Below are 16,352 nucleotides of genomic sequence, written 5' to 3'. Positions count from 1 at the left end.
AAAACATTTCACTTTGAGATCTGAGATTAAAAATCTCCACTCTACATGAGGCACCAAAACAAAAACACAGAAACAAACAAACACCTAAGCAACTCAAAATATTTAATCATTAAAACTATTAAATAGTTTGTGAGATCTTTACTTCCATAAAGTGAAGGGTAGAAAAAAAGGATATTCTCTAAATAAATATTGGTTTTAGTAGGCATAAAGTAACAGAAAAGCAGCACGTAAACCAATGGATGTTTAATGATTTAATATAATCAACATGAAGGGCTCTTCTAGTCCAAGTAATACCCATATAATGAGAAAATTTAGCCTTTGCCTAGGTTTGATAAAAATCAAATGGTGACTACATACTAAAGCCTATTCAAATTCATTTATTTCATGAATTATGTTAGAGAACCTAAAATTCAAGACTGACTCTCTCTTAGGGTAGGAAGAAATAGAGTATGATCTTAGATTTTTCACATGCAAGAAAAATGGCAAATCCTACTAGCTTCTAAAGATAAATTAAAAACATGGCTGTTTTACCAAAAAACAGATTTCAGTTACAAAATAATGATGCCTCCTCATTCTATATCCTTTAATCACTGACTTCCAGTTCACTAAATGTCTAAAAGCAACAATATATAGAAGAAAAATCATGAGACTTGGAACCAGGCAGCCAAGATTTCAATCCCTATTCTATAAATTCCCAGTTAAATTATTTTTGACAAGTTATTTGTCTTACTGAGCATCAGTTTCCTAATTTGGAAAATGGGACTGATAAAACATTCAAATATGCAGATTAATTACAGACTATGTACATATAATACACAGCACACAGTACTCAGGAAGTTTTTTTTATTATTTAACACTAAACTGAAAATTCTTATTATGTCTATGTTGTTAAAACACCTTTTTAATGAGCTTCTTAAAGTACCTGTTAATAAAATAGCATGTTGGTCAATCACCTGAAAGCCCATTAAAAATTCAGCATCCAGGGATCAAGATAAAAAATTAATAATACATTTTGCTTTGCTCATCTACCCAAATTGCACTGACCATTATTTCTTACACGTATTCTAAATTGAGAATTTTACAAGGCAAAATTAATTACCTGAAAAACTATGTGACAATATAAACCATTCTGGAAACAATTCTACTCCCAACTACGCCACTAACAAAGTAACTGAGTCACTACAAGTGAACCTCTCAGACTCCTCACCTGCAAACCAAAAAAACTACGTTAACAATCCCTTGTCATCTCTAGTCTTCCAGCTCTAATAGAGTTATTACTGAGATATAATTAAGCATCTCCAGATAGAGTGGTAAAGAGAGGAACTGAGATATCCTAACACTGCCAGAATAGAGTGCAGAGAAATCCCAACCATAATCTGAGAGTATTACAGTACTTCAGATAAAATATTACAGTTCAAGGATGCCGGGGTGGCTCAGCAGTTGAGCATCTGCCTTTGGCTCAGGGTGTGATCCTGGGATCCAGGATCGAGTCCTGCATTGGGCTCCCTACATGGAGCCTGCTTCTCCCTCTCCCTGTGTCTCTGTGTGTATGTATGTGTGTCTCTCTGTTCTCTCATGGATAAATAAATCTTTAAAAAAAATATATTACAGTTCATATGAAACAAGAAGAGCTTGTGCAGTAAAGTTTTTAAAAATGTAAATACACAAGTGCCTAGAATAAAACAGCCTTGCGGTTAGTTTCTAAAGGTATTACTTTAATGAAAAAATGATTTTTGTAGACAAACTGCAATATCAAGGTACTAACCTTAGCAAGAATACGTTTGGTGTCTAGCATATCTTCAAGGTAGTGTGAGTATGTGAAATCAAATAATATAAGTAACATTTTATCCATGTGAAAAGTCATCAGTTAAAAGTTACACAGGAAACAAATAAAAAGGAAAAATTTTTAAAGTCTCATTTATAAAAGCATCAAAATGAATAAAACACCTGGCAATAACTTGTACACTGAAAACTACAAAAGAGCCGGAAGAAAATAAAGACAACACGGGATCCCTGGGTGGCGCAGCGGTTTGGCGCCTGTCTTTGGCCCAGGGCACGATCCTGGAGACCCGGGATCCAATCCCACATCGGGCTCCCAGTGCATGGAGCCTGCTTCTCCCTCTGCCTGTGTCTCTGCCTCTCTCTCTCTCTCTCTGTGACTATCATAAATAAAAAAAATAAAAAAATAAAAAATAAAAAAAGGAAAAAAATATTAAAAAAAGAAAATAAAGACAACACAAATAAATAGAGAGACATACTGTGTTCACAGATTGAAGATTTAATATAGTTAAAATGCCCAAGCTACCGAAAGTGATCTACAGATTTTATGTAATCCCTATCAAAATCACAATGTATTTTCATGGAAATAGGGGGGAAAAATCCTAAAATTCATATGGAATTTCAAAGAACCCTAAACAGCCAAAATCTTGAGAAAGCAAAACAAAGCTGGATCACATTTCCTGATTTCAAAACATATTACAAAGCAACAGTAACCAAAGCAGAATGGTACCAGCATAGCATTCCTAGAGGAAAATATAAAAAAGAAACTTCCTAACACTGATCTTGGCAATAATTTCTTACATGTTACACCAAAAGCACTAGCAACAAAAGCAGAAACAGACAATATGGATTACATCAAACTAAAAAACTTCTGCAAAGGAAACAACCAACAGAGCAAAAAAGTAACTTACACAATGGGAGAAAATATCTGCAAACCATACATATGATAAACTGTTAATATCTAGAATACACTGAGAACTTCTTCAATTCAACAACAATCCTATAAAATGGGCAAAGGGCCTTAACAGACCTTTCTTCAAAGCATACATACAGACAACAAGCACATGAAAAGATGCTCAACATCATTATCCCTCAGGGAAATAGAAATCATAACCACACTGAGATATCACCTAATACCTATTAGAAGGATCGCTATCAAAAAAATAACCAGAAAATAACAAATTTTGGTGAGGATGTGAAGAAATCAGAACTCTTGCCCAGTACTGGTGGGTAATACAAACTAGTGTAACCACTATGAAAAACAGTATGGAAGTTCTTCAAAAAAAAATTAAATACAGAATTGCTATATGATCTTGCAAATCCCATTTCTGGGTATACATTTAAGAGAACTGAAAACAGAACCTTGAAGACATATCTGCAACATGATCCAAAAGAGCCAAAAGACGGAAACAATCTAAATATTTATCAACAGATAAATGGATAAAGTAGTATATACATATCACAGAATATTATTCAGCCTTAAAAAAGCATATCTTGTCATATGCTATAACATGGATGAACCTTGAGAACATTAAGCTAAGTCAAGTAATCCAGTCTCTAGAAAGACAAACACTGCATGATTTCACTTTTATGAAATATTTAAAGGAGTCAAACTATTAGAAACAGAAAGCAGATGGCACACCTAGCTGGCTCTTGATCTCAGGGTCATGGGTTTGAGCCCAACTTTGGAAATAGAAATTAATTAAAAATAAAATAGAAAAGGAAAGGAAAGGAAGGGAAAGGGAAAGGGAAAGGGAAAGGGAAAGGGAAAGGAAAGGGAAAGGGAAAGGGAAAGGAAAGGCAAAGCAAAGCAAAGCAAAGCAAAGCAAAGCAAAGCAAAGCAAAGCAAGTCAGCAAGCAAGCAGGCAAGCAGAATAGTGGTTGCCAGAGGCTGGCAAGGAGGAAAAGAACTGGGGTTGGTCAAAGGATACAATTTCAGGTTTCTGCCAGATGAAAAAATTCCAGAGCTTTGTTGCAGAACCTGCATATAGTTAACACTCTATATTACACACCCAAAAACACTTTAAGATGGTAAATTAAGCTATTCATTCTTATCATTATAAAAAAAAAGTTATATAGAAAACGATCCCTGAGGGTTCAAACAAATGGGAAATTATTGACCTTAGCCTTTGGTGTGAGCTGTAACTACTAATGGCCTTTGCTAACAAAGCAATTATATCTGTAGCACATAAATAAATAAATAAATAAATAAATAAATAAATAAACAAACAAACAAACAAACCAAAAAAAACCACAACTCCTGAAATCTTTCGTGTCTTCTTTTTGAAATAGATGGCTATGCTGATCCTCTTAAACATTAATTCAAAATACTATAGAAGAAAATGGATGATGGACACATAATGATAATCTCTACCCTTCACCATGTCAGTCATTTGCAAGTGATTTCATGATGGGAAACTTAACAGCACAGCTCCTATCCAAATTACAAAATCAGAATCTCAAATTCCAAATAAGGCCAATTCCTGAAGTTTTTAATATAAATCCTCATTTCAAATAATTTGCATAATTTTTTCAAGAAACCCAGTAATCAAATGTACTAGGCTGGCCTGATAGGCTCCCAATAAGAGATAATCAAAGATTATGGTAAGATCTGTATTAAAAACAATTTCTGGAGCTCCTGGGTAGCTCAGTCAGTTAAGCATCCAACTGTTAAATTTCAGCTCAGGTCGTGATCTCAGGGTAGTAAGACCAAACCTCGCATCCGGCTCCAAGTTTGACACAGAATCTGCCTAAGAGTCTGTTTCTCTCTCCTTCTGCCCCTCCCTCAACTCACAAGTCAACATTTGTGTGTACTGTAGACATGTGAAATAAGTACCCTTACCTTCATCAAAATCAGCATCATCTTCTGTGTGCTGGGGGAAAGGAAAGCAGTTGGTAATTTCAAGTCGATCTTCTACAACCAAGCCCAAAAGCACTCCTTGAACCACTTCAGTTCCTTGTCCCTCTTCCTGATAATGTTTGATTATTTTTAATACCACCTAAAAGAAATACAAAAGTAAGTTTAAAACAATCCTAACAATTTACATCTCCTTATTTCAAAGGAAAAAAATGAACCAAAATAGTGGGTTTGCAAAAATCACAAAATTATGTGACAGAACTAACCAAGTTTCTTACAAATCAATTCCTTTACTCTGATACAAGTAATAAAACTGATATAATCTAAATGTACATCTGTTAACTCCTAGAGTTTGAAGATATGTCAAAAACGTCCAAGTACATGGGGATCCCTGGGTGGCTCAGCGGTTTAGCGCCTGCCTTCGGCCCAGGGTGTGATCCCGCAGTCCCGGGATCAAGTCCCACATCAGGCTCCCTGCATAGAGCCTGCTTCTTTCTCCACCTATGTCTCTGCCTCTCTCTTATGAATGAATAAATTTTTTAAAATGTTTTTAAATGTCCACGTACAGCACTTTTGACCTTCAGGTCAAGGCTTCCAAAAGGTCTGGCATCCAGGAACTCCTTCAAAGAGTATCACCTCAATCCAAAGTTAATGTCTGTTAATAGGATGATAATTTCATGACAGAGATGATAAAACCATCAATAAGACACAGAGATAAGGGCGGCCCCGGTGGCTCAGCCATTTGGCGCCGCCTGCAGCCTAGTGTGTGATCCTGGAGACCTGGGATCGAGTCCCACATCACGCTCCCTGCATGGAGCCTGCTTCTCCCTCTGCCTATGTCTCTGCCTCTCTCTCTCTGTGTCTATAAATAAATAAATAAAATCTTAAAAAAAAAAAAAAGACACAAAGAACTCAATTACCTCAATTTTTTTTCACTGTATCTTGATTTTATTTAGCGACATTAAGCAAGTTTTAACTCAGATGAGTATGAAACTTGACAAATTATGTGTAATGTCTAAACTGCACCAAAATTAAAACATTTAAAGACAACTATCTGAATGTTAAGTTCTCCCTCCAATAAAGGGTTTACCACCTCGAGTATCCTCATCTTGCCTGAAACACACACCCTTTGTGCCGCACACCCTTGCTGAGGGCCCCACGCTAGTTCTTCTGGGGGGAGGAGGCAGGTTCTTAGAGTCATGCACACGTGTTCGAATGAGCAGGACAATAGTCCATCTTAGGAATCCTCATCCTGGGATGGTTCCACAATCCGTAAACAACAGTCTGCAAACTCCACAAACAAGGGCTCCTGCATGCAGGCTCGCATGAGCTTCGCCTTGTTGTCGCCCTGATCGAGGCTGACCATCAGCTGTCTAAGGTGTGGGTTGAGCAGCAGGCTTCTTAATGCTGCAGACTCCCCTAAATTCTTGAAATTCTGTAAAGAAACTCTGTCCTCTTCTGAAACAAACTATTCCCCTGACAATTTCAACATCTCAAGATGGTTCCTGAACAGAACATCTCATTAAGCCAAAGAAAGCAACAGTGAAAACCTGTATCCAAGAAGGATGTTTGGTAACACAAAAAACAAAGAACAAAGTCTCCAGCACTAGATAATTTTCCTCAACCAGAAAGATACACCAAATAACCTTTAATGGAAAAACTGGCTCTTATATTACTCCCTCCTATAACATTTCCACAAAGATAAAGAAGTAACACTGTAAGGCTGGACATGCAATTAATTTAAAAGTTCACAGTAACAGTACTCATTAATTATAATTCCTAGGAAATAAGGTTTTTATTTTTTTTAAAGGTTTTATTTATTTATTCATGAGAGACACACAGAGAGAGAGGCAGAGACACAGGCAGAGGGAGAAGCAGGCTCCATGCAGGGAGCCTGACGTGGGACTCGACCCCGGGAATCCAGGATCCCGCCCCAGGCCGAAGGCGCTAAACCACTGGACCACCGGGGCTGCCCGGAAATAAGGTTTTTAATGTATGTGAAGTGCTTTGAATGGCAAATGGCACATAGTATTTATTAACAGTAGTAACAACATTTAGTATAAGCACATGAGCTGAAGACTAAAGGGCAACACAATCTAAAATGTAGTAAGTTCCCAGAGGGCAAAATAAGTCTTACAACAAAATGCTAACTAGTATTTTATTGATTTGTGTTTCACTTAAAACAAATACATTATGACATAAATTAATCATAGATAACCAGTTAATAACAGGTTATAATTAGTGAATATTATATGCCAGGCAATATTCTAATTATTTCATGTGTATTATCAAATCATGTAATTCCTATAACTATTTTAAGAGAAAGGAATATAATCTTTCAACAAACAAGAGAACAAAAGCAGTGGGGCGCCTGGGTGGTGCAGTCAGTTGGGCATCCAACTCTTAGTACTGACTCAGGTTGTGATCTCAACATCATGGGATTGAGCCCTGTATATGGCTCTGCATTCAGCACAGAGTCGGCATAAGACTCTTTCTCCCCCTCCCTCGACCCCTCTCCTCTCTCTTCTCTAAGATAAATCTTTCAAAACAAAACAAAACAAAAGCAGAGAGAAAATAAATGGCTAAAGATCACACATCCAAGAAGTGGAAAAACCAAGTTTTAAACCAAGCCGAACTCCAAAGCTTTGTGAGTATTTTAACTTTAATAACGAGAAAACTGACTTTAAAATCAATAATTCAATAACTAAAACAGTGGATTACTCACAGATTAACTGACCCCAAAAAGATTTTACACCAATGAGACCCAGCCCTTTTAAGGATACCAAGCAATTAGCAGGGAAAAGAACTTAACGTGGAAAGAACACCAACTGATTAAGACCATCAATACTGTGAAATGAAGAAAGTGCACCATCTTACACATTTGTACATAAAAGACCTCTTCCCCTTCTTGAAAAAGCACAAAATGAGCTTTAAGAGTCATGCAGGTATGGGTAGGAGTTCCAGTTCTAACATTTACTAGCTGTGACCCTGGGAAAGCTATTTGATCTTTCTAAATCTTTGGCTTCTTTTTTTTTTTAATATTTTATTTATTTATTCATGAGAGACACAGAGAGAGGCAGAGACACAGGCAGAGGGAGAAGCAGGCTCCACGCAGGGAGCCCGACACGGGACTCGATCCCCAAACTCCAGGATCATGCCCTGGGTCAAAGGCAGGCGCTAAACTGCTGAGCCACCCAGGTGTCCCCTCAATCTTTGACTTCTAATTTGCAACATGGACACTATTAAAAATGAGATAATGTATTATAAATACTTCACACAGGGTCTGACACGTAATTAATAAATAAATGATCAAAATTATTGATTTTTGTCAATAAAAAGCACTAACTAATAAAAACCACTAACTCCTATTCAATTTACTTCTCTGCTAAGGGCAATTGTTGTCACACTTAAAAAAGAAACATGGATGACTAAGAAAGGATAAACAGAAAAAAAAAGTTTTATTTTAATAAAAGTTATTAAAAACACACCTACCAGCTTGTCTAGGTTGCCTAGGTTCCTAGACACTTAACCCTATCAATGAGATCACTGAACCACTGTTGAAATCAAAGTAAATGAGAGATGAGAGATGCCAGAAGACAGAGGAGCTTAATGAAGATCTTTAGACAAACTCTAGAGTTGATTCAACAGCTGGCACTCACACGTGCAAAAAGGAGTGTGATGACAAGGACCCAGCAGTTTCAAAAAGAAGCCAGTCCAAAACAACCCCATTTCCTCTTACAAAGAAAATTAAGAAAAATTATTATTATACTTGAAAATTAGTTACCACAATACAAAAATAACTTGTACGGAAGCACTGTCTTAACTGTAACAAAAATGAACTGTAGATCAATGGAGGGGGAGGGATAGGAGAGAATATAACCAAACAGCACCGCAGCTTGATATGCCTAAAGAATCATTGCAACTTCATATAGCATCAACAGTACTTCAAGTAAGAGAAATTATCACCTGTCATATTCAGTTCTCTATGATGACCAGAGAACATTTACAGGAACAGTACCCAACCAGAGATGGGAGAAGCAGGTGGTTTAACTATCTGCTATAAACAACGTAAATAAGTATACACAGAAAGGGATAATTATAAGTAAGAAAGCTTAAAACCCTGTGATAAGAACTAGTTCAATGAATTCCAATCTCTCTCCAGAGTAGAGCCCATCACAAACAGCACTCTCTAGTGAGGCACAAGAGGATGTGTCTTCTTTTGAAAGACATACTAGACCACAGGTGACAGTATCAGGAAAGAAGGCTTAAATTTTAAGGATGAATTCTCTCTAGCATTTAATGCTGTTCAAAATAAAAAGACTTTAGTGATCAGTAAAATAATTCCCCACTCTATCATTTATGATCTTGCACTGTAATGTAATCTGATAAAACATCCAAAAAAATTTTTTTAATTTTTCTATCAAAATTAAGCTAACTCATTGTTCAGTCTGACATCTTATACCCTTATTTCCTACATACAGGCTAAAATCTCTATTCTTTAGTTCAAAAAATCATGTAATGGACTTGCAATTCAAACTTGAGAGATGTCAAAAGGAAACTCCTGATCAGAAGGAACAAATTCACATGCAAGTTTTTGATATTCTATAGAAATATCCAGTAATTTACTGTATAACTAAAAATGTTTGACAGATGTTTCATATTTCTAAGACAAAAATTCATGTTCTGCTTTCCTCTTAAAAATTCTCATAGAAATGAAGAGATGTTTTTATTCACCACATCTTCAACACCCAACACAGGTACTGGCACTTAAAAGATACTCAGAATATATTTGCTGAAGGAATGAAAGTTAAACATTTATCAATAACTTACATCAAGCACTCCACAGTGTCTTACACACAATGACTCAATCCCATAACTATTGTATGAAGTGAGAAATATTATTTCCTCATTTACTTGACAGATAAGGAAACAGAGACAATCTGACACAGACTTATTAAATCAGGGAGGTGAGATATGACTTTCGACTTCAAGGTACTTATAATTACTTGACAATAACTGAGTAACTTTGTAATTACAAGGTTAAAACAGAATGCAGGGGCAACAGCTCTGAAGAAGCCCCTGTAACTAGACTGCAGAAGCAAGGTTTTGTCATGAAGCAGAAAAAGTTCAGTGTAAGGTTATAGGGTCAGGCAGCAAAAGACAGTAAGGGAATGGTGCTAGAGGTGAAATTTTTTGGCCCTGACCACTAGGTATCAAGTAGCATCAACAGGAAACTGCCACTAGTTGCCAGAATGCAATACAGCTTTCAATATTGAGCAGCACTATTCTCACAAGCCACAAGATGGGAATGTTCCACCACAGAAGTCCTGTTTCAGTCAAGCTCATCCCCTTTTATTTCCCTCCCTCAACCAACCATATGCCTCTGTCCCTAGAACAGTGCTGATATAATTTTAATTAATAGTTTATGTCATGCTTCCTCTTTTAAAAATAGATACATGAAAGCTTAATAATCTCCAAAACAAAAACATACTCCTATATTTTATTTGTAAGTGTCACAAATGATCCCACATACTCAAGAGTTCTATATCCCTTGTTCTCAGCTCATCAAAATGGCCTGCAGAATATTTTTAAATAAATGAAGAGTGGTCTTCACCTCGGCTATATATTAAAGCCATCAGTATTAAAGAACAAAAACAAAAGCAAAAACAAAAAAGAAAATAAAAAGCTGACGGCCTAGGGGTACTTGGGTGGCTCAGTGGTTGAGTATCTGCCTTCAGCTCAGGGCGTGATTCCAGGGTCCTGGGATTGAGTCCCTCATTGGGCTCCCACAGGGAACCTGCTTCTCCCTCTGCCTATGTCTCTGCCCCTCTCTCTGTGTCTCTCATGAATGAATTAAAATTAAGAAGAAAAGAAAAGAAAAGAAAAGAAAAGAAAAGAAAAGAAAAGAAAAGAAAAGAAAAGAAAAGAAAAGAAAAGAAAAGAAAAGAAAAGAAAAGAAAAGAGAAAAGAAGAAACCTCTATTTAACCCTCATAAATCAAAGTAAAAATGACAAGTAACGTTTAAATATTATTATGAAAATAGTTTAGATCTCAGAGACCCTCTATAAAAGTATTGGGAATTCTCCCACTTTAAGAACCACTATTCCTGGGACACCTGGGTGGCTCAGGGGTTGAGCGTCTGCCTTCAGGGTGTGATCCCGGAGTCCCAGGATCAAGTCCCTGCATGGAGCCAGCTTCTCCCTCTGCCTATGTCCCTGCCTCTCTGTGTGTCTCTCATGAATAAAATAAAATCTTAAAAAAAGACCACTATTCCAGAATGACAATTAAGAAAATGAATGAAAATTATAGTGAAGTGCACTCTGAAGAAAATAGAGAGAGGAGTGAAAAGGAGGTAACCTCCACTGGAATGACCCTGGAAAGACCCCTGATGACACCTGAATAGAGAAGTGAAAATCAGTCAGCCAGCTTAGGTGAAGAGAATACTTGCCAGCTCTGGATTTCAAATTAAAATGCTAATATTTACTTTTTATGAAGTACACAAGTTAAACTTCAGGAGAACAAAAAAGCCTAAAGATGGATGAACACTAGGATGGGAGCAGAAGACTTTCAGGCTTTTACCAAAAGCACTGGTATATAAATAATAAACTCAATCTCCTCACAGGAAGTTATGTCTCAAGATACCATCATATTAATTTGAGAAATTTCATATAATTTTTGTAGATTAGCAAAATCCTTTCAGGAAATATTGCAATGACTTTTGATCAACAATATTTCCAATACCAGTGTCAGAGTCCATCTTTAACCCAGTAAATTTAGGTCTATGAATCTACCACACAAAATTCCCCTTTTAAAGCAACTTTACTTGGGTGGCTCAGTGGTTGAGTATCTGCCTTCAGCTCAGGGCGTGATTCCAGGGTCCTGGGATTGAGTCCCTCATTGGGCTCCCACAGGGAACTTTACTAAAGTTCAGGGTTAAAACAAACTATTTAGGAAATATACCTGGAATTTTTAGTCTTTGCAATATGCCAGTTTGCAGTACCCGAATCCCCTCTACTCCTGTAGACATACAGAAATGTTGAATATACTGAATTTCTATAAAGTTTAAAATAGATCAATCAAGTAAAGACAAGGAAACCAACAACCAGAACATTAACCGTGTGAATTAACACACGGTAGTATCCAAAGGTACATCAGACCTAGATATAATATCCAAGAGCTAGGAGTTGGATTACAATCCATTTTCTGTCCTAGATCAAAAGATGGTGTCCTAGACTTCTGAGTTAGTAATAAAAATGTATTATATACATGCAGGTATGCTTTTATGTCTGCATGAACAAGAATGGTGAAGGACATATCTTTTATGAATCTGTTATTATTTAGTTATAATAGGCATGTATTTGTTTTCAATTCAAAAAACATCAAATGTTAAGAAAAAGTTAAAAGATGGGCAGCCCCGGTGGTGCAGTGGTTTAGCGCCGCCTGCAGCCCAGGGTGTGATCCTGAAGACCCGGGATCGAGTCCTGCATCGGGCTCCCTGCATGGAGCCTGCTTCTCTCTCTGCCTGTGTCTCTGCCTCTCTTTCACTCTCTCTGAATAAATAAATAAATAAATCTTAAAAAAAAAGAAAAAGAAAGAAAAAGTTAAAAGATTTTAAAATCCAGCGACTACAGCAATTTACTGCATGAAGTTTCACCCAAAAAAAAAAACCCAAAATTTCTTTCTGACAATGCTCCTGAGTTTACAGAATGTGGACTTATCTTGATTTTAGCATGTTTCTGGGGGTATGTAAAAAAGGAGTGGGTGAATAAGTGGCTTTGAAAGAGAAGAAAATGAAAAAATACAACTGTAAGCCTGAACATCTACTGACTTTAAATTCTAATCTCCTGCTGATATGGTTACTCTTCACCTCTATTCACAGATCTCACTGCACTCACATATACAAAGGACTACACAATATGTGTATGTACATACCACCAAGGTCAAAGAGGTAACTTCTGGATATACAGTCTGGTTTTCAACAAGCAGAGAGGTCTGTTTAAGAGAAGCCTAATATAAGCCAATTTAAATCAGCAAAAATATCAATTCAAATTTTGAGCAAACTAACAGCAGTAAGTCTTCACCAAGAAAAGCTGGTTTCCCACTGTCCCTATAGTAGACAGAAAAAGGATCTGCTGAAAGCCCAATTAAAATTAAAGACATAAGGGGATCCCTGGGTGGCCCAGCAGTTTAGCGCTTGCCTTCTGCCCAGGGCATAATCCTGGAGTCCCGGGATCAGGTCCCACATCGGGCTCCCTGAATGGACCCTGCTTCTCCCTCTGCCTATGTCTCTGCCTCTCTCTCTGTGAGTCTCTCATAAATAAATAAATAAAATCTTTAAAAAATAATAAAAATAAAATAAAATTAGGCATAAGTAGCTTTTAAATTGTAGAACTATACCTTCTATCATTTTAAACCTTCTTGTATAAAGCTGAGTTCACAGGGAATGTTCAGAGGTTGCAACTTGTATTGTGCACCTAGAATAAGAAAACACTAAATCCATTTGTTCATCTTTTTAAACAGCTCACAGATAAAAGAAATGCTGAAAGCATTTAAATGTTTTATCACTAAAGCCAATACAAAAAAAGCCAATCTAGTGATATTTAATAATCACAATAGTATTTTATACAAGGTTCTATATAAGATTATTAGACTCTGGTTATTTGAAGATGCTATTAGCTAAATAAAATAGGTATGCAAATAGTTTATAACAGGGCTTCTCAAAGTATCCATAATGAAGAACTTATTTTCCTCTGGGCCCTCACAGACCAATACCATAGTAAAAAAAATAAAACTTACAAGAAAAGTGACATTTTTTCAAAAGAGAAAATACAAGCCCAGGGATCACACTCTTGGCTATCACAGCAATATTATACTGCTACAGAGGTTTTTAAACACTTAATCTCAATCCTGTGTTTATTTCATATAGACAGTAAACAGTTCACAAACCATACCCATATTTTAGGTGGCACTGGTTTATGGAAGCTGTAACATTAAGCAGGTAGACCATTCTCTCCTAGCTCTAGAAGATGAACACTTAGACATTATAATCAAACAAATCTTAAATTATGTTACTGATACGAAGTCTTTCAAAATATGACAATATTTCAATAGGGATATACTCCAAACTATGGGGCTATCGAGCCCAATAGTTCCTCTACCACCCCATGCTGCTTCTGTAGGAGAGGACAAGCATAGTCCTTAGATGGGGTCAAACCACTATTCTCTTAGCTCTAATTCCATTCTGAACACTGCATTTTCAACAGGGGTAAAAACAAACTTATGTCAGCGGCCCACTTTAAATTATAAGCTCTACAGGACAGAGGTAAGAAAGTGGATTATTTATCCAGTGAGTAAGCCTAGCTGAAGACCCAACATTCAAATGTCAATTTGCTGTCTTCCACTTGTTGTACATAGTAACTCTAGAAGTAATCTTAATTTATTAACCTTAATTTACTAATTTAATCTAGATTACTCTAGAAGTAATCTTAATTTCTGTGTGAAAAAAAATAATGTTCAAGTGAGAAAGAAAATTTTAGTAAAAGCTTAAAAATTATTTCTTATGATTGTATACACAAATGTGAACCTCTGGTTTGTACAAAGAAAAACTATATAGCACAGTTGAAAGGCTGGAGTACTAGAATTCAAAATAAAGTTTGGCAGCCCTCATCTACCTCCTGTGGAGATAAATCAGTCAGTGCCTATCTCACAGCACTGTTGCAAAGATCAAAAAATAATCCGCCCAAAGTACCTAGAGCACACAGTGCCTAGTAAATTCTCAGAAACACAATAGCTACTAGAAAAAACATTTCACCTAATCCATTCACTCATCTGTCCACCTATCCAACAAATATTTAGTGACTGACTAGAATATGCCAGGTCATGTCACTGACCCTTGCCTCCCCAGAATGTTCAGTTTATTCCTCAGAGATTTCTTTCAGTCTAGTAAGATGTAAATATAATTTATTAAAAATCAACCACCTGGGCAGCCCAGGTGGCTCAGCGGTTTAGCGTGGCCTTCAGCCCAGGGCTGGATCCTGGAGACCCGGGATCGAGTCCTGCTCGGGCTCCCTGCATGGAGCCTGCTTCTCTCCCTCTGCCTCTCTGCCTCTCTCTCTCTCTCTCTCTCTCTCTCTCTGTGTCGTGAATGAATGAATGAAATCTTAAAAAAGAAAAAAAAAAACTTAATCTAATAAAGGAGATTTATTTAAAAAAAAAAATCAACCACCTGACACCAAACTTCTAGTTTTGTTAAGACGTATCAATCATGTTGATCTAGAGCTCTTATAACAACCAATACCACAGGGTTTGTTTTTTTTTAAAGATTTATTTATTTATTTATTTATTTATTTATTTATTTATTTATGAGAGAGAGAGAGAGAGAGAGAGAGAGAGAGAGAGGCAGAGACACAGGCAGAGGGAGAAGCAGGCTCCATGCAGGGAGCCCAACGTGGGACTCGATCCCGGGACTCCAGGATCGCGCCCTGGGCCAAAGGCAGGCGTTAAACCGCTGAGCCACCCAGGGATACCCTACCACAGGGTTTTAAAACAAGACTTTTACATCTGTATTAAATTGTCAAAGTTAACAGTAAATGGACTTATTCAAAACAGCAGTGCATACGGTGTATACATGTGTTTACATATGCACGCAAGTTCCCTTAAAAATATCATCATCCTTGCTAAAGGTAAAGACTAGATCCACTCCAAAAGTTTCTTAAAACTGAAATAAAAAGGCAAAACACCCAACTGCACCAGTTGCTGGTCATTTAGAGAAGAGGTCAGGCAGGATGCATGATTCCTACACTGGCTTTATTCCAGTTTTAGAGATTCTGGGAGGTAAGGTCCACAGCCTGAATTTCTCACATCAATCACTGTCAAAGAATAGCTATTACCATAGAAGAATTTTAGTCTCAAAGAAACTGTAATGCCACAGAATCTCCCCTTAGCATATTCTGTAAAGTCAATAACTAGACTTTCATTTAATTCTGGCTTCTTTCACTGACTGATCTGTGAACTTGGCAGTTTTCTTATTTGGTTAAGCCTAGATCATTTTTTTCTAACACTGAACAAAGAAGGTAGTTACTGCCAAAATGTAAATTCAAAAAGCAGAAAGCAGCATTAGTCTTAAATTTAACACATTTTATGGCTCAAGTGGGATAGGGGCTCCATTTCATAACTGGCTGAGTCAAATAATAAATAGGATTTAAATCACTGCTGTTCAGTTTTGATGTGAAAGAAATTTAAGTAACTTCAATAGCGAAAAAAAAAAAAAAAGACATTTTGCTCCTGACACATACAGGATTAGTTGCAATGCTCCAAAACACTTAATCAATATCACTTCTAGAATATTTCAGTTGAAAGAGCATACTTCATCATTATTCTCTTGGATCTAATGTTCATCAATGGTCCACAATTTTAAAGTTAAATCAACTAATAATTGTTGCAGAAAGGGGGAGAAAGGTAAAGTAGTCTCCAGAAATTCAACAGAATAGCACTGCTCTCCTCATAAAAATTTGTCATGAGAAAGTCCAATAATGTAATCAAACATACAAATGTATAATCACAATTAAATGTTAAGTGATGAGGATGTTTTATTTTTAACGTTAAGTTTTTACCAACTCAATGTACATAACCGATCTGCAAATTTTCCCAAAAACTAAAAAATTAATTTTTCCAAAGTAAAATGAGTGATAAAAACGCTTTCCTGGGCGTCGGGCTC

General features: G+C 36.6%; 1 protein-coding gene across 1 annotated transcript in view; it reads right to left on the bottom strand.

The window, feature by feature from the left end:
• Positions 1-16,352, bottom strand: part of EIF3H (eukaryotic translation initiation factor 3 subunit H) — a 95,886-nt gene that overhangs the window by 68,338 nt on the left and 11,196 nt on the right. The window contains exon 2 of the mRNA XM_041769409.1: positions 4,622-4,778. Coding sequence (XP_041625343.1) covers positions 4,622-4,778 — 157 coding nt within the window. The remainder of the gene's footprint in view (positions 1-4,621; positions 4,779-16,352) is intronic.

The sequence above is a fragment of the Vulpes lagopus genome, chromosome 9 (genome assembly GCF_018345385.1).
Source record: "Vulpes lagopus strain Blue_001 chromosome 9, ASM1834538v1, whole genome shotgun sequence".
Lineage (NCBI taxonomy): Eukaryota > Metazoa > Chordata > Mammalia > Carnivora > Canidae > Vulpes > Vulpes lagopus.
Note: the sequence above shows the minus strand (reverse complement) of the source record. Positions and strands in the feature narration are given on the sequence as shown.